Source organism: Larus michahellis, chromosome 4 (genome assembly GCF_964199755.1).
Source record: "Larus michahellis chromosome 4, bLarMic1.1, whole genome shotgun sequence".
Classification (NCBI taxonomy): domain Eukaryota; kingdom Metazoa; phylum Chordata; class Aves; order Charadriiformes; family Laridae; genus Larus; species Larus michahellis.
The window spans coordinates 93018144-93042233 of NC_133899.1; the positions used below are offsets into that span (position 1 = coordinate 93018144).

At 64.3% G+C, this 24090-nt stretch overlaps 3 protein-coding genes across 7 annotated transcripts; 2 read left to right on the top strand and 1 right to left on the bottom strand.

The window, feature by feature from the left end:
* Positions 1 to 162: 162 nt before the first annotated feature.
* LOC141742940 (aldehyde dehydrogenase family 3 member B1-like) lies at positions 163 to 15453 on the bottom strand. The gene is made up of 11 exons (XM_074586532.1): positions 14572 to 15453; positions 8694 to 8897; positions 8108 to 8270; positions 5465 to 5575; positions 5207 to 5327; positions 4978 to 5063; positions 4660 to 4741; positions 3944 to 4330; positions 3696 to 3862; positions 2450 to 2549; positions 163 to 806 (listed from the first exon to the last, which is right to left on the bottom strand). The coding sequence occupies exons 1-11, from the start codon at positions 14592 to 14594 to the stop codon at positions 613 to 615; spliced, it is 1638 nt and encodes a 545-aa protein (XP_074442633.1). The 5' UTR covers positions 14595 to 15453; the 3' UTR covers positions 163 to 612.
* UNC93B1 (unc-93 homolog B1, TLR signaling regulator) lies at positions 12092 to 17818 on the top strand. Of its 4 annotated transcripts, XM_074586525.1 has the most exons (12): positions 12092 to 12141; positions 14123 to 14214; positions 14297 to 14438; positions 14528 to 14681; positions 14755 to 14916; positions 14983 to 15112; positions 15198 to 15291; positions 15388 to 15512; positions 15581 to 15763; positions 15843 to 16116; positions 16360 to 16478; positions 16584 to 17818. In XM_074586525.1, exons 1-12 carry the CDS (start codon positions 12102 to 12104, stop codon positions 16848 to 16850), a joined length of 1782 nt encoding a protein of 593 aa, XP_074442626.1. In that variant the 5' UTR covers positions 12092 to 12101; the 3' UTR covers positions 16851 to 17818. The 4 variants fall into 4 exon arrangements, with proteins under 4 accessions (XP_074442626.1, XP_074442625.1, XP_074442624.1 ...); XM_074586524.1 differs by having other exon boundaries at positions 15198 to 15512; XM_074586523.1 differs by having other exon boundaries at positions 16360 to 17774.
* A 204-nt stretch (positions 17819 to 18022) lies between these two features.
* MAX (MYC associated factor X) lies at positions 18023 to 23890 on the top strand. Of its 2 annotated transcripts, none has more exons than XM_074586589.1 (5): positions 18023 to 18156; positions 18356 to 18382; positions 22041 to 22148; positions 23100 to 23223; positions 23344 to 23890. In XM_074586589.1, the coding sequence occupies exons 1-5, from the start codon at positions 18121 to 18123 to the stop codon at positions 23529 to 23531; spliced, it is 483 nt and encodes a 160-aa protein (XP_074442690.1). In that variant the 5' UTR covers positions 18023 to 18120; the 3' UTR covers positions 23532 to 23890. The 2 variants fall into 2 exon arrangements, with proteins under 2 accessions (XP_074442690.1, XP_074442689.1); XM_074586588.1 differs by having other exon boundaries at positions 18106 to 18156; positions 22041 to 22147; positions 23093 to 23223.
* The last annotated feature ends 200 nt before the right edge of the window (positions 23891 to 24090 follow it).

Consider the following 24090-nt stretch of genomic DNA (forward strand, 5'->3'; position numbering starts at 1 on the left):
ATGGGGACACAACCCCCAGCGGTGTGGCTGAGGATGGCGGTGGGATGGATGGGGACACCGGGGGGACCAGGAACCCACCGCCCAGGGCTCGGCGGACGGATTCCTGCCCAGCACCCCCCAAAATGGGACACGGAGGCGCGAGGCGAGGCCAGACAGGAGAGCTCAATGCAAAGTCTTTACTACAGGCAGGGTTACACAGAGGAAAAAGCAACAGGTGGCACCGAGAGGAGGGAGAGTGGGGTTCATCCAGAAGGAAAAGTCCGTCTAACGGGCAATGGGGCTAACTGCTGGTCCTCAGCCTCCCGGGGACCGTTTCTCTGCTGGCAAGAGAAGTACGGGGCACAAAAAAGAACTTTTTGCCATTTCAGATGCATCCTGTGTCCTGGCAAACGGTCTGGAGCCAGAGGGAGCTGGGGAGGAGCGAGGGTGCAGAAGGAGATGTCCGTCCCCGCCGTCCGACATGCAACGAGGCAAAGGACGTGGCAAAGGAACAGGGGACCGGCGCCGAGGAGGGAGGAGGACACCGGCCTCTCGGGGAGGGTGGTTTGGCTCCGCGGGGGGTGGGAGCAGGAGTGTCCCCCCCCCCAGTCCGTGAGCGGCGGGGGGCAGCCCTCAGAGCAGGGTGCACATGCCCTTGCGCTTGATCTCGAAGGTGGCCGTCAAGAGCCCCAGTTTCTGCTGGGTGTAGGGGGGGTAGCGCAGGGCGTTGAGGGCCTCCAGGCCCATGTTGCGGTGCAGGCAGCCGCGGTGGTGGCTGAAGGTGTCGAAGGTGAACTTGCCGTGGTATTTCCCCAAGCCGCTGTTTCCTGCAACACACAGCACAGGTCCGGACTTGCTCGGGACTCTGCTCCTGCCCACACCGAGCGTCCACGACACAAGGGAAACTTTACAGGCTTTTCTCATGCAAATGCTCCCGCTGCCGGGCAAGGCAGACATGGTGGAGGAGCTCTCACCCTTCCCTCTGCCTTCTCCAGCTCTACGGCTACTCAATCCGGCAAATCCTTCTGCAGCTCACCACCCTTTGGAGGTGCAAAGCGCATCATTTTTACCAGCCTACATTTACCTGCGTAAGCTTTGCTGTGTCTACGAGGCTCGATTTCCCTCTACGACCTCTACGGTGCTCTCCCATATCCTTACCCGTGGTTAGGAGCTACCAGCGTGGCCCCTGCGGAGCTTCCTCCTGGAGCTCTTAAAAACCGGAGCCACGTTGGCAGCACCGGTCCTCCCGATTCCTGCGGCTGGTTTAAGCTTGAGGTTGCACATGGCGGTTAATAGCCCAATGACTTCACATCCGAGCTATTGGGGAAGCTTTGGCGAAGGTTCATCTCACCCCGATGACTTCAGAGCCTTGACCTGACCGGGCTGTTATAAAATGGCTTCACCTGATAATTTGAGGTAGTTTGGCTGAATCATTTCCATGAAGATAAGTTACGGTACGGGAAACCACCAAAAATTGTCCCCTGAGCCACAGTCAGGTGAGGAATTAATTGCGCTTCGCTGTCGTGGTGTCCTATTATGTCTGAATCAGTTGCCAGCCCCGACAGAGATGCTGAGCGCGGGCAGCGTAAAACGGAGATATTTTCCCCAGAGAATATTCTGGGGAAGAGACCGGGAGCTTGGGAAAGCGTTCTGGGGAAACATCAGCAGAGGCTTCCCGGATTCCTCTGCTCTTCCCTGAACAATGCCACAAGCAGGGCTGGGCAGACCTCGCTTTGCACCTGAGAAAACAATTGTCGTTGCCCCTGGAGAGGAGAAACTCCGCCTCTTTGCTGAGGAGGATCTCCAAGCTACCACAAGCAGGTTCTCCAGACATTCATAAGCGTTTTTCTCCTACTATTTAGTCCTAAAAGGTAAAATGAAGGTACGAGGCTGCTCCTGAGGGGCGTTAAGGGCTCCTATCCAGCACCACGCTGTCGGAGGAGGAAGGTCACCTGCCCAAGAAGCGCAACACCTCGGATGTGCTCCCGGATGAGGAGCAGAGTGGGGGATAGATCAAAGGGAGCAGCACTTGAGGAGATCCCGGGTAAGCCTGAGCAGGGCAGGAAAACCCAACCCCGGCACAAAATTCACTCAGGGCTCAGAATTCACACACTCTGCTCGGAAATACCCAGGCGGGACAAACTTCTCCACCTTTTCTATGAAGCATTTCCATGTCCCCAGGGAACCCTGTGCTTGGGATGGCGACCATGGAGAGAAGAAACTTCACAGCACTCCACACGTGCTCAGCAGAAACAGGGCTGCAAAGCCCGAGAGCTCAGCCATGGTGCCGGGAAGCAAAGGGCTTCTGGTGGGATCCTACTGGTGCAGAAGGACTCCCCATGGACCATTGAGCCCTCGGGACCTGGGGACAAGGTTTGGGTGCCCCCATCTCCCCCGAGACCCTTCCTCCCCATGGTCGGCACGGCTCAGGCACCATGGGGAGGATCGCGGTTGGGGGATTTGGACCTACCGATGCCACCGAAGGGCAGTGAGGTCAACGTCACGTGCATCAGGGTGTCGTTGCCGCAGAAGCCACCGCTGCTGGTCCGCTCCAGGACCTGGTTCACCACCTGGGGGAGGGAAGAAGAGAAGGTGGACGTGGGTCTCGCACCCCGGCTCCGCGGGCAGCGCTTGTTGAACATCACCCAGCTCATCCATCAGCCTGGTGGCCGGGCTGAAAAGACCCTTCCCGAGCCCGCCACGGGGTGTGGGTGAAGTGGGCACGAACCTCGCTGCCCCATTTCCCTCATCCCCCTTGCTGGTCCATGGGTTTTGAGAGAGATGCGCTGTTTAGCTTAAATAAGTAAGTTTTAATTAGGATAAATTATTTAGGGTTATAATATGGTGTGATCTGTGCTGTTTGCTGAGCTCTACTTAGCACGAGCAGCTGGATTTGCTGAAGCCGTTAGGCTGCAACAGAGTTTATTTTCTTCGTAATTTCCCTAGCGGGTGGCACCGTGCCGTCTTTAAAGTATAAGAAAAACGTGGATAACACCCTGATGTTTTGGTAGTTTTTCCCTAAGTCTGGGATTTTTTCGTTCCCCGCGTTCTGCCAGCAAGCGCAGGCGCACAAAAAGCCTAAACCAGAAAATAAGGAGGCTCCCACCCTCAGAGAAGGCTGAAAATCAAGGAGATAAGAGCAGCCAATGGCCAGCCTGGGCACAGAACGGGAATCCAAGAAGGTGTTAGAAGACCCCTGAGCCAAAAATCACCACCGGATGAAAAGACGTGTGAACAGCGCGTGAGGGGAGAGGGTGGAGATATAACTGCCCAGGGATTTCTTTGTTCAAGGTCCCTCCCTTCTCGGAGGCACCCGGCCCCGGCTGTCCCTGCTGCTGCGCAGGATCCCAGAATGGCAGGGGTTGGAAGGGACCTCTGGGGATCATCCAGCCCAACCCCCCTGTTAAAGCAAGGTCGCCCCGCACAGGAACGCGCCCAGGCGTGTTGTGAATATCTCCAGAGAAAGTTACATTTCAATTAAATTACTTATTTTTATAAAACCCGACACCTGAGACTCTGCTGTGGGAAACCTAGCGTCGAGCCTGAAGAAGGAGGAAGCTCCAAGAGTAAGTGTGACCACCGGCCCAGGGGGGTCACCCATTGCAAAGGGACCCCGGTCCTGGCGGTGACAGACTCGGGTGGTGTCTGTGCGACCCTTCGAGTGGTGTGTGAATGCCCCAGCAGCCGCTTGTCCTTTAACAAGGGATCGCACGCACCTTGCTGTCGCAGGAGAAGGCGTAGACGGCCAAGGGCCGCGGCCGCGCATTGATGAAGTCAATGGCTTCGTCCATGTTGGCCACAACAACGATGGGCAGGATGGGGCCGAAGATCTCCTCCTGCATGGCAGGATCAGAGGGCAGCACGTCCGCCAGCACCGTGGGAGCTGCGGAGAAGGGTTACGGCAAGGGATCACCCCACGCACGCACACAGGTGGTCCCACAAGCCCCGCGTCCCGTCCCCTCACCGATGTAGCGCTCCTTCTCGTCCGTCTGTCCTCCGATGGCCACGCGCCCGCTGCACAGCAGCGCCCGGATGCGGCGGAACTGCTTGTCCCCCACGATGCGGCCGAAGTCGGGAGATTCCCGAGGGTTGGACCCAAAAAACTCGGTGATGGCCTCGCGCAGGGCGGGCATCAGCTTCTCCTGCATCTCCAGGCTGCACAGCACGTAGTCGGGCGCGATGCAGGTCTGCCCCGCGTTGAAGAAGCGGCCCCAGGCCACCCGCCGGGCCACGTTCTGCACGTCGCAGGTGTCGGACACGTAGCAGGGGTTCTTGCCCCCCAACTCCAGCGTCACCGGCGTCAGGTGCTTGGCAGCGGCTGTCATGATGATCCTCCCCACGGAGGGGCTGCCTGTGGGCAGGGAAGAGACGGATCAGGGTGAGGATCCCCCCAGCTGCAGCACAGCTCTGGGACGTGGCGCTCTGGGGAGCCAGGGCCAGGGGAAACGCACCATGTCCCACCAGACACTCAAGACACGCCCACCCCAGATCCTCCAACGGATCCTGATACCGGGTCCCCAACACAGGCCACGCCATCTCAGGGGGCAGGGAAGGGGTCCTGCTTGCAGGCAGCTGCCACCGTCTCATGCTGGGTAACCCACGGCGGGGTCTCCGGTGGGAATCCCCCTTCCTCATTCCACAAACACCAGGCAGGGCTCTGCTCCGGACCACGGGACGTACCAGTGAAGAAGATGTAGTCGAACTTGTTCTCCAGCAGCCTGGTGGTCTCCTGCACGCCGGCGGTCACCACGGCAAAGCAGTCCTGCAACGGAAGAGGAAGAGTCCCCCGATGTCAGCATCTGCCAGGGCCACTCTGTCCCCGTCCCCACCACGAGCATCCCAGCCTGCTGGCCATGGGGACACCGCCTGAGGGTGGAGGAAGGAGGTAGAGCAGCACCTGAAACCAGGGATGGTGCGGTGCTGGTGTGGGTAAGGTAGGGTTGGGAACAGCATGGCCGTGGGGCAGGGACAGGGACAAGGACAGGGAGAGCTTCTTACGTTGTCCAGGTAGCAGGTCAGCATTTCGGCAACAAGTCTCTCAGTGTTCTTGGTCGTCTCCGACGGTTTGATGACGACACAGTTACCTGGGGGGAGATTGACAGGACGTCAGAGCGGTGACACGGTGACAGCCAGCCCTTCTGGCACCCCAGCATGGGGACGAGGCCCCCGGCCAGACCCCCTCGCCGCTGGCTGGCACTACCAGGGCCGGGGGACAGGTTCGGCTCACCGGCAGCGATGGCACCGATGAGGGGCACTAGGAAGAGGTGGAGGGGGTAGTTCCAGGGCGCGATGATGAGTACCACCCCGTACGGGTCCTTGCGGATGAAGGCCGAGTCCAGCTGCGTCACCTGCGAGAAAGGCCACGATCCCAGTGCCGTTCCCACCGCCCTGCGCCAGCCCAGCCCCCCAGCCCACCCTGCCCCCCGCCACCCGCACTCCCGCTCCCTCTGCCCTTCCCGGGTCAGCCCAGAGCTTCTGCCTTTACCAGATTCTTGTCCACATGCTCGTCCTTCATCCAGTGGGACAGGTTGTTCAGGGTGTCGTTGAGCTCGTTCTTGCAGAGGAGGATCTCGGTGAAGTACGCCTCAAAGGACGGCTGGGGACAGGAATCGCGTAAGCATCACCCCAGCACCCCCTCCCCATCTCCTCCCCTCCCGCAGGAGACATCTCCCCCCTCTCCATCCCATGAAGGGCTACTAAGTAGAAACTACGAAGCAGAAGTCGCTATCGCCTCCTGCAACCCCCAGGGAATATCACAGTCCCTGAAATTGTATGGAAATAGGCATTTGGCCAGAGGAAAACCCCAATATTTAAGATCTTCACCATATTTAACAGCCTGCCGTGCTCAGCGCCCGTGAGCTGCTCACCTGGCAACAGAGCCCTGAGCCAAGGGGGGACCAAGCAACGTCACCCCACCTCCAGAAAAGCTGGTACCAGTGTCAGAGGCAGCTCCGCACCGCTGACCTGCGATGGGACCAGTGCTCTCGCGCTGGTGCGTTTGCGTCCTGACAGCTTGGGCACGTGAGCTGGAAGCAAAGCCCCGAGCTCTCTCCCACAGCCCATGCATGAAAGCTCAACTTAAGACCTCGCTTTGTTCAAAGAGAAATGGGAAGAAGAGCAACCGCTTCATTGAACACCTCGTGATGGAGCTCGGCTGAGGGCCACCAGGCTCCTGTCCCAGGCAGAAACCCCCGGAGCTCCTGGGGCTCCATCACTGAGCTGGCACAGGGCTGGGTGAGATGTCCCAGCCGGGGAATTAAACAAACCCAGCAGGTTTCTCCAAGATAGACCGTCCCAACAGGCAATGACTAAACGGACGGTGGCTCGGGAGCGGTGGCGGGACGTCAGAGCTGGGATCGCAGGGGCTGCCGAGGCATTTCCTGCGCACGGTGCGTCCTCTCCGTTTCTGTAACCACAGCCGCGAAGCACAGCTCAGGAGCCTTCTTGCAGGAGAAATGTGAAGACACCAGAAGATACCTCAGCGGGCTCGGTAAAGCCCCTCCATCACCGCAAAGAGCAGGAGGAGCAAAGCTCCCGCGCTGTGAAGCCACGTTTGCAAAGTGTGGTGGGTGCAGCTTGACATCCTCCACCGCAACACCCTTTGGATTCCTCCAACCCAAAAGCATCCCTGGGTAGGAGCCTTCCTCCACGGCTGCAGCAGAACACCACTTTGGGCTTGGAAAGTTTGGCTGCTGACTCCCAGATGGCAACCTCTCATGCTCCACCACCCCACCAAGCCCCACTCAAGAGACCTTCAGGTCTCCAACACCGCTCAAGAGCCTCCAGATATGCCACCGCTCCTAGATGTGAGGGCTCAGCAGGCCCACGGGACACGCGGTGAAGCCACCGGGGCCGCTCTCAGCCCCAGCTGACAGTTGCATCATTGGGAGGATGAGGAAATTGCCGGTGAAGATGGGCCATTAAGGATTTTGATGGGGACACGGACTTTGTAAGGTGGGACATTAAGTCTGAGGTCATCCAAGTGCCAGCAATCATCAATGGAGAGAAACCGGCATCCCTGGAGGTGAGGTACCCACCTCAGATACGTAAGACCAGATGAATTGTCCATCTAACTATGAAGGCCCGACTGCATAACAAGCACATTACTAGACAACCGGCTCTAATTACAGACAATTAGGAGAGATGAAGGACGCACTTGGAGCCCTGATGCCTATCAAGCCCTGGCTGAAGGAGAAGGCCCTCCCCTCAAATAAACAAGGCAATTACAAGCCCGGGGAGATGTCGGGATGTTGAAACCTGTGTCCGAGGGCACGGCCGCTGCGCTGATACACCCACAGACACAAATCCTTTGGGTCTAAACGCTACCGCTACCAGATAAGAGCAGTTACACTGCGCCAGGGGAAGCCGTCCCTCCAAAAATGCCACATGACAAAGCGCGCGGTGGCCCGCTGGGCTTGCAGCACAACATCACGAAGGGACAAAGAGGGAGAAAAAGGTCCTGAAGCAACCAAGCAGAGAAGAGATGAGCTGAGGCTGCTAGACACAGCCATGGCGGGGATGCTCCCACTTCCTCGAGAGACCATCCAGGACCTCCTGGGATGCTGCAACACCCAGAGCCACGTCCAGGTCCCCACCAGTGCCAGCAAAACCAGTCCCTGCGAGGCCGGTGAGCCGCCCCGGCCCTGAGCAGCCCTGGGAGGAATGTGCAAGACCAGCACGTTGCACAACGCCCGGTAATCCCAGGTGCGACCGGGCTGGCAAGGAGCACCCCAGGATCACCCTCTGCGGAGGTCACATGAAGCCACCAGGGACTCCATGCGTGGGGCGGACACGGCGGGTGAAGCTCCGTAATGCTGAGGTTCCCACCTCGCATCGGCCAACGGGGGCTTTGCCCAGTTTAAGTGCGCTGAGGACGGGGTCAGCAGCATCCAGCCTGCCCAGCATCGTGGTCCCTACGTCTGCTGTAGCTCATCCCAGCTGTGGAGAGCTCTGCAGGGACCCAGCACCTATGGGTGCTCCACACCAGCCCTGGAGCACATCAAAGGGAGTGCAGGACCCCAACGAGAAGACCCCCAGAACCCCACACCTGCACCCAGGAGGAAGCAAGACCCAGACAAAGCGGGACACAGAGCCCCGAAGATGTGGCCAGCACCCAGCCCCCTCTCACCTTGCCCATGTCCGAGCCAGTGGCCTCCAGGATCTCCTGCTTCTTCTCATCCAAGAAGCGTCCCAGGGCCTCCAGCTGGGCTACACGGTATTCCATGGGCCGCGTCTTCCCGGAGAGCCAGACTGCCCGCAGGTGGCTCACCAGCCCCGCATAGGGGTTCCCGCTGCGGGGACGGGGATGTCAGAGGGATCCTGTTCCCATCCCAGCCTCTCAGGCTCCCAGTGAGGACGGAGAAGAGCTCCACATCACCCCAGCTCCACTTCGCCCCAGCCCAGCATCAAACTGGAGCCCCACAATCCCTGGGGAGAGGGCAGGGAGCCTGGACACCTGGCTCTTCCCCTTGCTGCCAGGAGCAAGGGCTCCTTGTGTCCCCTACACGTCACCGTGCCCACCGTGTCTACTCCCTTGGGCCACACCGGGGTGTGGTGGCCCGTGGACCCCAAACTTGTACCCCAGCGTCCCTCCTCAGCACCAACCTGGGGACCCCAGCACCCTGGCACCGCCTCAGCCCCCCCTGCCCAACTCACCCCAACCACCCCGTCTCCCCTCTGCCCCCCAGCGTGTGTCCCCAGCCCCTGGCTCTCACCCTACGGCGCTGCAGATCACCGGCCCTTTCCCGATGCCTCCGCTGCTCCCGCTGCCTGCGCTGCACCCGGCAGCTTTCCCGGCATCGCCGCCCACTGGGCTGCACTTGCCGTAGCCCGGGGGCTGCTGCCCGGGGGGCTCGAGGGGCTGCTGCATGCCGAGCTGCGCGAAGGAGCTGCCGGTGTCCACAGAGAGCGTGGTGGCCCTGGGGAGAGACACGGAGTGCGTTATGCGGGAGCTGGAAGCGCCGGAGATGCCGGCTCGATCCCAAGAGGAGTCACCCCGCAGTGAGACACCCGCACCCTGAGCCGGCCGGGGCTGCTTGAAGGGTGGCTTGGAGCTCGGGGCTGTGCCGGCCACGGGGTGACTCAGCCCGGCGCGGCTGCCGGAGGCCCCAGTGCAGCCGGCAGGGGATGCCTGGGATTCCCGGACCGTCCCCACGCTCCGGGATGGCCACCAGCCTCCGGCCATGGACATGCCTGGGCTGCCCTGCCAACGAGGGGTCACCCTGCGGGGACCTCAGGGACCCCGGTGTGGGGCAGCATCTCAGGCTGACCCCTGGGGACCCCCAGGGACCCCGGTGTGGGGCAGCATCTCAGGCTGACCCCTGGGGATGCCCAGGGACCCCGGTGTGGGGCAGCATCTCGGGTTGACCCCTGGGGTCCCCATGGACTCTGTGGGGCAGGATGCCGAGCTGACCCCTGGGGATCCCCATGGACCCTGGTGTGGGGCAGCACCGGTACTGCCACAGCCCAGCCCACCTTTGGGCGCAGCATTGTTCCACCAGCACACAAAGACATCCCCGGAGCTGGGGGGCAGAGCCGCAGCCCCACATCTGCCCCCCCCCGCCCCTCTCCATGCCCAATGCACCCACCCTTCCTGGAGGGAACCCACCCAGCGGGGTGGCCAGTGCCCCACAGCTTCCACCAGCATAGGGCTGGTGAAGCCCAGCCATGGGGTCAGCCAAGTGCCGCGCATGGGGGTCCGGTCCCTGGGGCCCCGGGGTGCCTACCTGGGGGGCTGAGCGGTAGCCAGAGGAGCGCGAGGTCGGGCTGGCACTGCCGAGGCTCAGGGTGCCCCTCCTAAATGCTGTGGGGCTGGTGGCCGGGCCCCATGGCCAGGGGCGGGCAGGACTGTGCCCCGCCTCCGTGGGGCTGGCAGTGGGGAGACAGCACCCCGCCTCCATGGGGCTGGCAGTGGGGACAAGGCATGGGATGGGATGGGATGGGATGGGATGGGACCTCCCCCATGGGACATGGCACTGGGGAACTCCCATGGCCACAAAACCACTACCATGAACCCTGACCCACAGGAGCTCCACAGAGACCTCTTACCCTGTTCCCTGGGGCCACCCTGACCCATGGGGACCCCACAGACACCCACCATCCCAACACCCAGGGCCACCCTGCCCCATGGGGACCCCACAGACACCCATCATCCCAACACCCAGGGCCACCCTGCTCCATGGGGACCCCATAGAAACCCATCATCATGCCTCCCAGGGCCACCCTGCCCCATGAAGACCCCACAGACACCCATCATCCCAACACCCAGGGTCACCCTGACCCATGAAGACGCCACAGACACCCATCATCCTGCCCCCAGGGACACCCTGACCCATGAAGACCCCACAGACACCCATCATCCCGACACCCAGGGTCACCCTGATCCATGGGAACCCCATAGAAACCCATCATCCTGCCTCCCAGGGCCACCCTGACCCATGAAGACCCCACAGACACCCATCATCCCAACACCCAGGGTCACCCTGCTCCATGGGAACCCCATAGAAACCCATCATCCTGCCCCCAGGGACACTCTGACCCATGGGGACCCCACAGACACCCATCATCCCAACACCCAGGGCCACCCTGCCGCATGGGGACCCCATGGAAACCCATCATCCTGCCCCCAGGGCCACCCTGACCCATGAAGACCCCATAGAAACCCACCATCGTGTCCCCCAGTGCCACCCTGACCCATGAAGACCCCAGAGACACCCTCAACCTGCTCCCTAGGGACACCCTGACCCACGGGGACCCTATAGGCACCCCTCATCCTGCTCTTCAGGGCCACCCTGACCCATGGGGATCCCACAGACACCCCTCACCTTGTTCTCTGGGACCACCCTGACCCATGGGGACCCCATAGAAACCCATCATCCTGCTTCCCAGGGACACCCTGACCCATGGGGACCCCACAGACACCCCTGATGGACCCCACGGGTCCCCTGCCTGTCCACAGGGCTGCCCAGTCCCACCCCAGTGCTGGCTGGCTGACCTCCCAGTTCACCCCGTGCCCAGCCCTGCCCTCCAGCACCGGTTCCCCCCGCCTGGCACTGCAGCCCTCGCCTCCCCTCCGCCGACGCCAGCTCCCCGCACACCCGCCCCTAATTACCCCGCTTCGTAAACAGGAAGGGCAGCAGCCCTGCCCCACGCACCCCGGGCTCAGCCCCCACGGCCACGCTCCCCGGCGACCCACAGCAGCCCCCCAGGCAAGGGGGAATGGTTTTCCCCCCCCCTCGGGAGCACCCTGAATTGGCACCGTGAGCTTGGCCGTGATGCCTGGGGCAGCGCCAGGAGCCAGCCCAGGCTTGGAGGGGGACACAGCTGTCCCCAAGCAGCCCCTGCCTCCACAGAGGATGCCACATGGGACATCAGTACTCGGAGCGGGCTCATGGTGGGTACCGGGGTCCCTCTCCCCAATTTGGGACGTGCCTGGGGGAGGAGATGCTCCGCACAACCCCTGGGGATGGGGAGAAGCAGGGGAACGGCTTTCCATCGCGTCACCCGCGGGCCTGGAGGCTTTTGCACGGCGCTGGGGACCCAAATCGACCCCAGGGAGGGGACACACTGGTGCGGGGGGGTCGCACCCACCCCGCCTCGCTGCCCACCATCACTCAGGTTCGGGGCCGTGGACCCACACCCCTGGGAAGGGCCCTTTCCCCCCCCGGCACCCCGGGGTGGCTCCTCTTGCCCTTGCTCCCTGGCATCCCGCACCATTGCCATGGCCCTTCCGGGGCTGTCCCCTGCCATGGCCCCCACGCTGGTCCCACGGCCTCAGCACCCTCCCCGTGTGGTGCTGGCTCTTCCTCCCCCCGCATCTCAAGAATCCCCCGCTACCGGCTGGGCCGGATCCTGCCCCGGCTCCCCGTGACGGAGATTTCACCCTCCCTCCCCACCCTGCCCCGCGGCACCGGCACGGCACAGCTGTGGGCACCCCGCCATCGCCACGTGCCTGGGGTTTTTGGGTGACGCGGGGAGATGCGCATGCACCATCACCCCCCCCAAACCAGCCCCGAATCCCCAAAGCGGGGTGTCCCCCCCACCCAGGCACCCTGCCGCAACAGCCGGGGCGGGAAGGGGAAGCGAGAGCGGCAGGGCACGGGGAAGGGCGGGCAGCCGGCGCCATGGGCCACCCCGAGCAGGCAGCACCCACGGCAGGGCCTGGTGGGGTGCTGGGGGGGGGGGACAGGGGTGCTGGGGAACAGGGTGGGTGCTGTGCAGGGGGGGGGTCAGAGTGCTGTGAAGTTTGAGTGGGATGGGTGCCATGCAGGGGGGGTCAGGGTACTGGGGGGGATGCAATGGGTGCTGTGCAGGGGGGGGTCAGGGTAATTGGGGGGGGTCATGGTGCTGGGGGGGGATGCAATGGGTGCTGTGAAGTTTGGGTGGCATGGGTGCTGTTGGGGGGGGGCAGGGTAAGTGGGGGGGCTCATGGTGCTGTGCGAGGGATGCAATGGGTGCTGTGCAGGGGGGGTCAGGGTAATTGGGGGGGGGTCATGGTGCTGGGGGGGATGCAATGGGTGCTGTGAACTTTGGGTGGCATGGGTGCTGTTGGGGGGGAGCAGGGTAAGTGGGGGGGCTCATGGTGCTGTGCGAGGGATGCAATGGGTGCTGTGCAGGGGGGGTCAGGGTAATTGGGGGGCTCATGGTGGTGGGGGGGGGATGCAATGGGTGCTGTGCAGGGGGGGTCAGGGTAATTGGGGGGGATGCAATGGGTGCTGTGCAGGGCGGGATGTAATATGGGTGCTGTGCGGGGGGGCCAGGATAATTGGGGGGGGTGTCATGGTGCTGTGGGAGGGATGCAATGGGTGCTGTGCAGGGGGGGTCAGTGTGCTGTGAAGTTTGGGTGGGATGGGTGCTGTGCGGGGGGGGTCAGGGGGCTGTGCAGAGGGGTCATGGTGCTGGGGGGGGAACGTGTGCAATGGGTGCTGGGGGGGTCTGTGCAGGGGGGGTCAGGGTGCTGTGAAGGTGGGGTGGGATGGGTGCTGTGCGGGGGGGGGGGTCAGAGCATTGGGGGTGGGATGTGCATAATGGGTGCTGTGGGGGGGGTGGTAGGGTGGTGTGAAGCTTGGGTGGGATGGGTACTGTGCGGGGGGGTCATGGCGCTGGGGGGGATCAGGGTGCCGTGGGGAGGGGATATGTGCAATGGGTGCTGGGGGGGTGTGCGCAGGGGGGGTCAGGGTGCTGGGGGGGGGAATGTGTGCAATGGGTGCTGTGCAGGGCAGTCAGAGTGCTGGGGGGGGCTGTGCAATGGGTGCTGTGCAGAGGGTGTCAGGGTGCTGGGGGGTGGGATGTGTGCAATGGGTGCTGTGCGGGGCGGGGGGTGCGCAATGGGTGCTATGGGGGGGTCAGGGTGCTGCACAGGTTGGGGTGCAACGGGTGCTGTTCGGAAGGGGGGGTGTCAAGGTGCTGAGGACAAGTGCAGGTGCGGGACACGGGGGGTGCGGGGTCCCGGGGTGGGGGGGTGAGGTGCGGGAGCGTCCCCTTTAAACGCCCCCGTCCCGCCCCCCCCTCCCTTCGAAAGAGGAAGCGGAGCCCGCCCCGCCCCGGGCCGCTCTCACGGCACCGGTACCGGGGAGCGCCGGGCTGGGGGGGCCAAGCACACGGGTGCACAGTGCTGGGTGCAGGGGCTGGGGGTGCAGGACACGGGGGTGCTGGGCACAGGGGTGTAAAGCACATGGGTGCAGGTCTGGGGGTGCTGGGTGGAGGGGTGCAAGGGCTGGGGGTGCAGGACACAGGGGCACAGGTCTGAGGGTGCAGGACAGGGGTGTGGGGTCTGGGGGTGCTGGGCACAGGGGTGTAAAGCACTTGGGTGCAGGATCTGAGGGTGCTGGGTGGAGGGGTGCAGGTCCGGGAAGTACAGGACGTGGGTGCAGGGGCTGGGGATGAAGGGTACAAGGGTGCAAAGCACACGGGTGCAGGGTCTGGGGGTGCTGGGTGCAGGGGTGCAAGGGCTGGGGGGTGCAGGGCACAGGTTCAGGGTCTGGGGGTGCTGGGCACACGGACACAGAGCACATGGGGGCAAGGCCTGGGGGTGCTGGGTGCAGGGGTGCAGCTCTGGGGGTACAAAACAGGGGTGCAGGGCTCAGGGGTGCCAACAGGGCCTCCCCACCCCACCCCTGACACCATCCAGCTCCCTCCCCGACAGAGGTAGCGATGGAGAAAGACCCCAGCTGCTACCAGGATGCGGCCAAGACGGTGGCGAGTGATGGGCTGGGCGCCGAGGGGATGGAGACGCAGGTGAGGCCAGGGGGACATGCATGGGGGGGGCCAGGCTTGCGGTGGCCGTCCCCGGGGCTCTGACGGCCAGGGTCACCCGCAGCTGGACGACTTTGTGGGTGCTCCCCCCGACTACAACGAGGAGGAGGAGGAGCAGAAGTATTTCCGCCGCAAGCGCCTCGGCGTGGTGAAGAACGTGCTGGCCGCCAGCCTGGCCGGCATGCTCACCTACGGCGTCTACCTGGGTACGACCCTGTCCCTCCCCTGGGACCCCCCGCCGGGGTCGGGGGGGGCTCAGAATGGGGGGTAACAGCCGCTGGACCACCCCCCCCAGGCCTGTTGCAGATGCAGCTGATCCTACACTACGACGAGACCTACCGGGAGGTGAAGTACAGCAACATTCAGCTGGAGGACATCGACCGCAAGGTGCTGATGGGCATCAACGTCACCCCCGTTGCGGCGCTGCTCTACACGCCCGTCCTCATCAGGTATGGCGCTGCCTGCGCTCCCCGCCGCCATGCCGGCATGGGCACCCACGCTTCCCCTTCCTCGCCCTGGCAGGTTTTTCGGCACCAAGTGGGCCATGTTCCTGGCAGTGGGGATCTACGCCCTCTTCGTCTCCAGCAACTACTGGGAGCGCTATTACACGCTGGTGCCCTCCGCCGTGGCCATCGGGGTGGCCATCGTGCCCCTCTGGGCTTCCATGGGCAACTACATCACACGGTAGGCAGCGGGGGGAGCAGATGGGGGGACCCAGGGGGGTGCCAGCTGACCCGCCGTGCCACGCAGGATGGCCCAGAAGTACTACGAGTACGTCAACTACAAGGAGGAGCACGTGCAGGAACAGCAGCGGGCGCCACGGGGTGCCTGCAATGCCTACATCGTCGTCTTCCAGACTATCTTCTACACCTGCTTCCACGTGAGCACCGGTGGGACGCGTGGCACGGGCAGGGGGACACGCTGAGCTGCTGGTGCTGAGCGTCCCCCCACTCTACGTCTTGCAGTTGAGCTTCGTCTGCGCTCAGATGCCCATGCTCTTCTTCCTCAACAACTACCTCTACCAGCTCAACCACACGCTCTCCGGGGTCAAGCATTGCGGTGAGCGCGCGGCCGCGGGATGGCAGCGTGGCGCGGTGGCACGGGGACCTCCCCAGTTGGGGCTGAGCCTGTGGCCGCGTGTCCTCCCCCCGGCAGGGACCCTGAGTCACGGCACGCTGCCCGGCTTCAACACCACGGTGCTGCAGAGCCTGCCCCGCAGCGTCAACCTCATCATCGTGGAAAGTGCCCTGATGGCGGCCGCCTTCCTCGCCATGCTGATGGTGAGTGCCAGGTAGGGCAGGGGACAGGCTGGGACGCCGGCAGTGGCTCACCCACGGCCGCACGGCAGGTCCTGGTGCTCTGCGGCTCGGCATATCGGCCCACGGAGGAGATCGACCTGCGTAGCATCGGCTGGGGAAACATCTTCCAGCTGCCCTTCAAGCACATGCGGGACTATCGCCTGCGCCATCTTTTTCCCTTGTTCATCTACAGCGGCTTTGAGGTGCTCTTTGTCTGCACCGGCTTCTCCCTGGTAGGGCCCGGGGACAGGGCGGGGGGTGACGGAGTGGGGAAAGCCCAGCCAGGTGACGCTGAGCCTGTCCTCGCTGCAGAACTACGGCGTGTGTGCCCTGGGGCTAGAGAAGCTGGCGTACCTCCTCACGGCCTACGGCCTCTCCGCCTCAGCCTTTTCCAGCCTGGCTCTCTGCATGCTGCGCCTGCGGCGGCAGGTCCCGCTGCTGGCCGGAGCCATCGTCCACGCCGCTCTCCTGGTGACTCTCTTCTGCTGGGCACCCGAGCCCCGCTACCTGCTCCAAGCGCCTCTGCTCTACTCCATAGCCGTGCTCTGGGGCATGGGGAGCGCCCTCAACAAAACCGGCATTAGCAGTGAGTACTGGGAAGGGCCCCGACGCAGCCTCTCTCGTCCCCTGGCAAGGCCAGGTTGTCCCCAGCTCCCCAACGCATCCTCTCCTCGTGTCCCCCGGCACCCCAACCTGGCGGTCCCCGGCTCCTTGGACCCACTGACAAGGAGCAGGACAGACCCGCCCCAGCTGGGTCCTGCTAACTGTGCCTCGAGAGGGGACACCAGCACGGGAGGGGGATGCTGACAGCCGGTCTCCTCCGGTGCAGTCCTCCTGGGCATGCTGTATGAGGACAAGGAGCGCCAAGACTTCGTCTTCACCATCTACCACTGGTGGCAGGCCCTGGCGATCTTCACCGTCTACCTGTGGTCAGGGCTGCCCATGAAGGTAAGCGTGGCCGGGTGGGCAGCCGTCCCTGCAGTGTCCCCCAGCCCCTGGGGGCTCAGGGCGGGTGGCAGCGCCGCGCCAACCGCCTGCTCTGCCTTCCTGCAGGCCAAGCTCTCCATCATGCTGCTGACGCTGGTGGTGGCGACGGGGGCCTACCTCTGGATGGAACGCAAGCTGGCACAGCACGTGACATACCGCCTGCCCCGCATTCCCCGCCCGCGCCACAGGATGCACGGCTACCGTTATATGGAGGAGGACGACTCGGATGAGACCGGCTCGGAGGGTGACGGCGGCAATAACAATGACGAGGCACGGGTGGACTCTACCAGCGGGGATGACCTGCCAAGAGATGATGAGGACCAGCTGGGTTAGAGACAGCCTGTCCTGCCCCACCGCCGTGGTGGCCCCCTCCCTGCTCTCTGAACTTGAGGGGGGGTCCACAGCCCTCCCTGGAGCTGCCAGAACCCCCCAAGGAGGCCCAAACTTCCAGGGGCCACCTTCAGGCCAGGCTTGCAGGCCCGCAGACCCCCAGGTAAACCCACAGACGCCCTAGCTAGGCCTGCAGCCCCTCAGGGTAGGCCCATAGCCCCTCAGGGCAGGCCTGCAGACCCACAGGTAGGTCCATAGCCCCCCCAGGTAAGCCCGCAGACCCCCCAGCCAGGCCTGCAGACCCACAGCCCCTCAGGACAAGCTCACAGACTCTCTAGGCAGACCCACAGCCCCCCCCAGGCCCACAGCCTCTCAGGACAGGTCCACAGACGCCCTAGCCACAACTGCACCCCCAGGCGGACCCATAACCCCTGAGGACAGGCCCACAGCCCCCCCAGGCCTGGACCACAGCCCCTCAGGGTAGGCCTGCAGACCCGCAGGCCAGCCCTGCAGAACACCTGCCCAGGCTGACAGACCACTCAGGGCGGGCCCACTGACCCCACAGGCAGGACCACAACCCCTCAGGACAGGCCTGCAGACCCCCAGGCAGACCCACAGCCCCCCGAGGCAGGCCCATAGCCCCCCAGGGCAGGCCCACAGACCTTGCAACCAGGTTGACAGCCCCCCCAGGCAGGCTCACATCCCCTCAGGGCAGGCCTGTAGAACCCCCAGGCAGGACCACAGCCCCACAGACCCCCTAGCCAGGCTGACAGCCCCCCCTCCCCCCGGGCAGGCCCACAGCCCCCCGGGCAGGCCTACACCCCCCTAGGCCAGGCCCACACCCCCTCAGGCCACCCCTGCATCCCACCCACCCCCTGAGGTACCCCCCCCCCCCCCCCGCCAAAGCCAGCCCGACCCCCCTTTTGCTCCCGCATGTCTCAATAAAAGCTCTCCGCACCCAGTGCCGCCCTACTCCGCCTTCGCGTCGTCGCGGCCTCGCCGCCCTCCATGAGGGGACACCGGCGCCCACCCCGCGGCGGCTGGGGACTACAACTCCCGGCGCGCACCGCGCCCCCGCGCGCGGTGCGCGCCGGGAGTTGTAGTCCCCAGCCCCCGCGGGGGCGGGCGCTGCGCCGCCACCCGCCGCGGACTACATTACCCATAATCCCCGCCGAGAGGCCCCGCGCGGTCACGTGGTGGTGCGGCGGCGGCGCATGCGCGCTGCGGGCTGTTGTTGTGGCGGCGCGGCCCGCGGCTCACCCGGCCGGGAGCGATGAGCGACAACGATGACATCGAGGTGGAGAGCGACGTGAGTCGGTCCCCCCGTCCCCGGGACACCCCCCGTCCCCGTCCCCCCCCCCTCGCCGCCATGAGGCCTCCAGGGAAAGGGGGCAGCGGGGGTGGGCGGGGGGGGGGGGGGTAACGTTTGGTTTCTTTCTCTCTCTTCTTCCTCCCCGCCATCACTCTTCCTCTTCCTCCTCCTCCCCGCCGGCCCTGTCTCCCCTCAGGAGGAGCAGCCGAGGTTTCAGTCCGCGGTACGTCGTTGTGGCCTCCGGGACCGGGAGCACGTGGGGGAGAAAGGGGCGGGGGGGGAGAGGGCAGTGCGCCTGCGCGGGGGGGAGTGAGTTTGGGGGGCTCTGTGGGGCTGGGGGTCTTGGGGGGGGGGACACGCCTGTGGGGCTGGGTTTTGTGGGGCACGCACACCTGTGGGGACACGTCTCTTGGGGGGTCATGTCTCTTGGGGGGCCGTGTCTCTTGGGGGGGGTGTGACTTTGGGGGTCTCTGTGGGGCGGAGAGTCTTGGGGACACACACACAACGCCTGTGGGGCTGGGTTTTGTGGGGCACACACATACACACACACGCCTGTGGGGACATGTCTCTTGGGGGGACATGTCTCTTGGGGGGCTGTGTCTCTTGGGGGGGGGTGACTTTGGGGGTCTTTGTGGGGCTGAGGGTCTTGGGGACACACACACAACGCCTGTGGGGCTGGGTTTTGTGGGGCACGCACACCTGTGGGGACACGTCTCTTGGGGGGTCATGTCTCTTGGGGGGCCGTGTCTCTTGGCGGGGGTGTGACTTTGGGGGTCTCTGTGGGGCTGAGGGTCTTGGGAACACACACACAACGCCTGTGGGGCTGGGTTTTGTGGGGCACACACATACACACACACACGCCTGTGGGGACATGTCTCTTGGGGGGTTGTGTCTCTTGGGGGGTTGTGTCTCTTGGTGGGGGGTGTGACTTTGGGGGTCTCTGTGGGGCGGAGAGTCTTGGGGACACACACACAACGCCTGTGGGGCTGGGTTTTGTGGGGCGCACACATACACCCACACGCCTGGGGGGACACGTCTCTTGGGGGGACATGTCTCTTGGGGGGCTGTGTCTCTTGGGGGGGGGGTGACTTTGGGGGTCTTTGTGGGGCTGAGGGTCTTGGGGACACACACACAACGCCTGTGGGGCTGGGTTTTGTGGGGCACGCACACCTGTGGGGACACGTCTCTTGGGGGGTCATGTCTCTTGGGGGGCCGTGTCTCTTGGTGGGGGTGTGACTTTGGGGGTCTCTGTGGGGCGGAGAGACTTGGGGACACACACACAACGCCTGTGGGGCTGGGTTTTGTGGGGCGCACGCACATACACACACCTGTGGGGACATGTCTCTTGGGGGGTTGTGTCTCTTGGGGGGGGTGTGACTTTGGGGGTCTCTGTGGGGCTGAGGGTCTTGGGGACACACACACAACGCCTGTGGGGCTGGGTTTTGTGGGGCGCACACATACACACACACGCCTGGGGGGACACGTCTCTTGGGGGGGTGACTCTGGGGGGCTCTGTGGGGCTGAGGGTCCTGGGGCAGGGGGGGAGACACCTGTGGGGCTGGGTTTTGTGGGTCACACACATATAAACACACCTGGGGGGACACGTCTCTTGGGGGGCCGTGTCTCTTGGGGGGGTGTGACTTTGGGGGTCTCTGTGGGGCTGAGGGTCTTGGGGACACACACACAACGCCTGTGGGGCTGGGTTTTGTGGGGCACACGCACATACACACACCTGTGGGGACATGTCTCTTGGGGGGTTGTGTCTCTTGGGGGGGGGTTGACTTTGGGGGGCTCTGTGGGGCTGAGGGTCTTGGGGGGACACACACACAACGCCTGTGGGGCTGGGTTTTGTGGGGCACACACATACACACACACACCTGTGGGGACACGTCTCTTGGGGGAACCGCGTCTCTTCATGTGGGGGTGACTTTGGGGGGCTCTGAGGGTCCTGTGGGGGTGGGGAGACACCTGTGGGGCTGGGTTTTGTGGGTCACACACCTGTGGGGACACGTCTCTCGGGGGGTCGTGTCTCTTGGTGGGGGGTTGACTTTGGGGGGCTCTGTGGGGCTGAGGGTCTTGGGGGGGGGGGACACCTGTGGGGCTGGGTTTTGTGGGGCACACACACACCTGTGGGGACACATCTCTCGGGGTCCGTGTCTGTTGTGGGGGGTGACTCTGGGGGGCTGTGTGGGGCTGAAGGACTGGGGGGGTGGGGACATCTGTGGGACTGGGTTTTGTGGGGCGCACACATATACACACACCTGTGGGGACATGTCTCTCGGGGGGTCGTGTCTGTTGGGGGGTGTGACTTTGGGGGTCTCTGTGGGGCTGAGGGTCGGGGGGGGGGACGGAAGACGACACAACACCTGGGGGGCTGTGTCTCTTAGAGGGGGGGGACTTTGGGGGGCTCTGTGGGGCTGAAGGTCTTGGGAGGGGACACACCTGTGGGGACACGTCTCCTGGGGGGCTGTGTCTCTTGGTGGCGGGGTGGGGGGGGGACTTTAGCAGTCTCTGTGGGTCTGGGGGGGACACACACCTGTGGGGCTGGGTTTTGTGGGTCACGCACATACACGCACACCTTTGGGGTCACATCTCTTGGGGGGTGGTGACTTTTGGGGGGCCCTGTAGATCTGGGGCTCTTGGGGGGGGGCAGGTAGAGGGAGGAAACTGTGGGGCTGGGTTTTGGGGAGGACACACACCCCTTGGGGGCTGGGGCTCTTGGGGGGGGGGGGTTGACTTTAGGGGGACACCTGTGGGGCTGAGCTTCCCGGGGCGGGGGGGGGAGCGGGAGCAAATCTGTGGGGCTGAATTTTGGAGGATACACAGACCTGTGGGGCCATGTCTCTTGCCGGGGGGGGGGGACGGACAGGGTTTGACTTTAGTGGGGCTCTGTGGGGCTGAGACTCTTGGAGGAGTGGAGGTGGGGGCCAGGACTGTGGGGCTGGGTTTTGGGGACACACAGAGATGTGGGGCCATGTCTCTTGGGGGGGGGGGGGGGGTTGACTTTAGGGGGACACCTGTGGGGCTGAGGCTCTTGGCGGGGGGGGGAGGAAATCTGTGGGGCTGGATTTTGGGGGACACACAGACCTGTGGGGCCACGTCTCTTGGTGGGGGGAGTGACTTTAGGGGGGGCCCTGTGGGGCTGAGCCTCTTTGGGGGGGGGTGGAATCTGCGGGGCTGGATTTTGGGGGATAACACAGACCTGTGGGGCCACGTCTCTTGGGGGGCAGGGGTTGACTTTAGGGGGGGCGCTGTGGGGCTGAGCCTCCTGGGGGGGGAATGTGCAGGGCTGAATTTTGGGGGACACACAGACCTGTGGGGCCACGTCTCTTGGGGGGGGGGGGGGGCGGGGCAGGAGTTGACTTTAGGGGGGGCGCTGTGGGGCTGAGGGTTGACTTTAGGGGGACACCTGCGGGACTGAGCCTCTTGGGGGGGGGGGGGTGGAATCTGTGGGGCTGGATTTTGGGGGATAACATAGACCTGTGGGGCCACGTCTCTTGGCGGGGGGTGACTTTAGGGGGGCCCTGTGGGGCTGAGGCTCTTGGGGCAGTGGGGGGGGGGGGGGAAACTGGGGCTGGGTTTTAGGGGGACACACGCAGCTGGGGGGGGGGGGAGGTGTGACTTTGGGGGTGTTGGGGGGGGGGGCGCAGCGTGAGAAGGGCCTCTGGGTTTCCCCCATCCCACGCCGCCTCCGGGCCCCTCCTCCGGCCTTGCCAGCGCGGGGGTTTTGGGGTAAAAAAAAAAAAAAAAATCATCTAAAACGTCAATGAGGCTTTTCGCGGTGATTTGTGGGGACCCCCCCCCCCCCCACACCCCCGGTGCCATCCAGCCCCTCCACCTCCCCCTTTTTCCACCCCCCCCCCCCCCCCTCCCTTCTCCAGGCCGACAAACGGGCTCATCACAACGCGCTGGAGCGCAAGCGCAGGGACCACATCAAGGACAGTTTCCACAGCCTGCGGGACTCCGTCCCCTCTCTCCAGGGAGAGAAGGTGAGTTTTATGGAGCAAAACCACGCCGGGGCGGGGAGGGGGGGGAGGAAACGCCGATTTAAATCCGGATACCTCGAGAACCGGGAAGCCGGGGCGGGAGGAATCTCCGAAGCAGCAAGCGGCGTCGCGGGCACGATCCGTGTTCGAGTCCTCGCTGACCGGAGGGAGAGCGTCTGACCTCCTGCGTTTCACCTGGGTGTCAGGGACGGAGGCGGGCCGTTCCTTTTCCACCGCGCTTCCTTCTTTCCCACAGCCTGGGCGGGAATCTCGGGAGCGTTCCATAACGTGCCTCTGATTCCATCCCCGCCTTATCTCGGCCGGGACGTTCCGCTTGTCCGGCGCGGGAGACTAAACACGGATTAGCGCGTTATCTGTGTTTTTTCTGACGCTCCAGGTGCAAACGGCTCCAGCGGCCGTGTTTACAACCCTCCTCGCCCGTCTCCCGGTCCTTTCCCACACCCCAGACCCTCAGTTGGTATTTTTTTTTTTTTTTTTTTCGGGAAGGGGGCAGCGGAGAAGAATGCCACCTCCTACGGATCTTCCCAGCTCCGTCCCGCATCTTCCCAGCTCCGTCCCGCGGCGCTTTGCCTGGGGGCTCGCAGCCCCCTTGGTTGTGACGGTGGCTTCTCGTTTCGGGGTGATGCCATCCTTGGCGGGGGGGGGGGACGGGACACCATCAATGGGGGGCGAGAAATGACCCTTCCCGGTGCCAGCCCCCGCCCCGGGTGTTTCCCACCGGGGGGCAAGAGCTGAGCTTCGGTTCGCCCGGTGCCACCGGCGCGGCACGACGACGGCAAAAATCCTTTTTGCGGGTGGGACGGGGCGGACGAAACCCCCGTCGGTGAACTTCACACACCCCCCCCCCAGCTCTGTGTCCCCCCGTCCCCCCCCCCCCCAGCCCCCAGGACTAGGTCTTTATCTCGCCTCTGTCTTTTCCCACTATTGCAACAGGCATCCCGGGCCCAAATCCTGGATAAAGCCACAGAGTACATCCAGTACATGCGCCGGAAAAACCACACGCACCAGCAGGACATCGACGACCTCAAGAGGCAGAACGCCCTCCTGGAGCAGCAAGGTGAGGTGGGGGAGGGCGGGGGGGGGGGTGACACGTCTCGGAGCCCCCCCCCCCCGCCGGGGAGGTGGTGGTGGGGGACGGGACGGTGCGGGGTGTGACACGGTGGCCTTGCCCTGGCAGTGCGCGCGCTGGAAAAGGCCCGCTCCAGCGCCCAGCTTCAAGCCAACTACCCCGCGACGGACAACAGCCTCTACACCAACCCCAAAGGCAGCGCCATCTCCGCCTTCGACGGCGGCTCCGACTCCAGCTCCGATTCGGAACCCGAGGAGCCGCAGAGCAGGAAGAAGCTGCGCGTGGAGGCCAGTTAGGCCCCCCCAGGACCCCCCCCGCGGAAGGACTCTCTCCCTTCTCTCCTAGAGGCTTTGGGACTGCAGCTTCCCAGCCCCTTTCCCCGCTCTAATCGCAACGGCCCCCGGGGGGGAAGCCGGCCAGGCAGGGCCTCGCAGCGCCCCACAGACTTGGAGGGGGGCAAGGGTGGGGGGGGGGGAGCCGGGGGCCACCAGGAGACGCCCCCCCCCCCCCATAACCCCCCCCCCCACCCCGCAACTAGCAAGCCCCTCTCCCCCTTCTGATTTTATACGAGCATTTCTATTTATACCCGGGGACCACGGCAGTCCTGAGCTGAAGGGGGAGGCTGCGCAGGAGCCGGGCAGCCCCCCCACCCCAACCCCCCCCCCCGCCCCTTCCTTTTTATGTCCCCCACCCCTCAAAAAAAAGGCCAGGCCCCAGACAGAGCTGTGCCTGCCCCCCCCACCCCCCACCCCCCCGGCAAGCGCTGGGGGGGTCTCGCTATTTATTTTCTGCGTGTGCAATTCCACCTTGCCCCCAGCGCCTGCCAGAGCTGGGGTGGGGGGGTGGGGGGGGCAG

Coding starts and splice junctions, on each gene's coding strand:
- UNC93B1 (XM_074586522.1), top strand. CDS start 12,102: ATGGGCCACCCCGAGCAGGCAGCACCCACGGCAGGGCCTG. Junction 15,764..15,842: donor TCTGCACCGGCTTCTCCCTG/GTAGGGCCCGGG, acceptor TCCTCGCTGCAG/AACTACGGCGTGTGTGCCCT. Junction 16,117..16,359: donor CAACAAAACCGGCATTAGCA/GTGAGTACTGGG, acceptor CCTCCGGTGCAG/TCCTCCTGGGCATGCTGTAT.
- LOC141742940 (XM_074586532.1), bottom strand. CDS start 14,594: ATGTTGCTGTACTTCACCTCCCG. Junction 5,576..8,107: donor CTGGCTCGGACATGGGCAAG/GTGAGAGGGGGC, acceptor TCCTGTCCCCAG/CCGTCCTTTGAGGCGTACTT. Junction 5,064..5,206: donor CATCGGTGCCATCGCTGCCG/GTGAGCCGAACC, acceptor ATCTCCCCCCAG/GTAACTGTGTCGTCATCAAA.
- MAX (XM_074586588.1), top strand. CDS start 18,121: ATGAGCGACAACGATGACATCGAGGTGGAGAGCGAC. Junction 18,157..18,355: donor ACATCGAGGTGGAGAGCGAC/GTGAGTCGGTCC, acceptor GTCTCCCCTCAG/GAGGAGCAGCCGAGGTTTCA. Junction 22,148..23,092: donor CCCTCTCTCCAGGGAGAGAA/GGTGAGTTTTAT, acceptor TTTCCCACTATT/GCAACAGGCATCCCGGGCCC.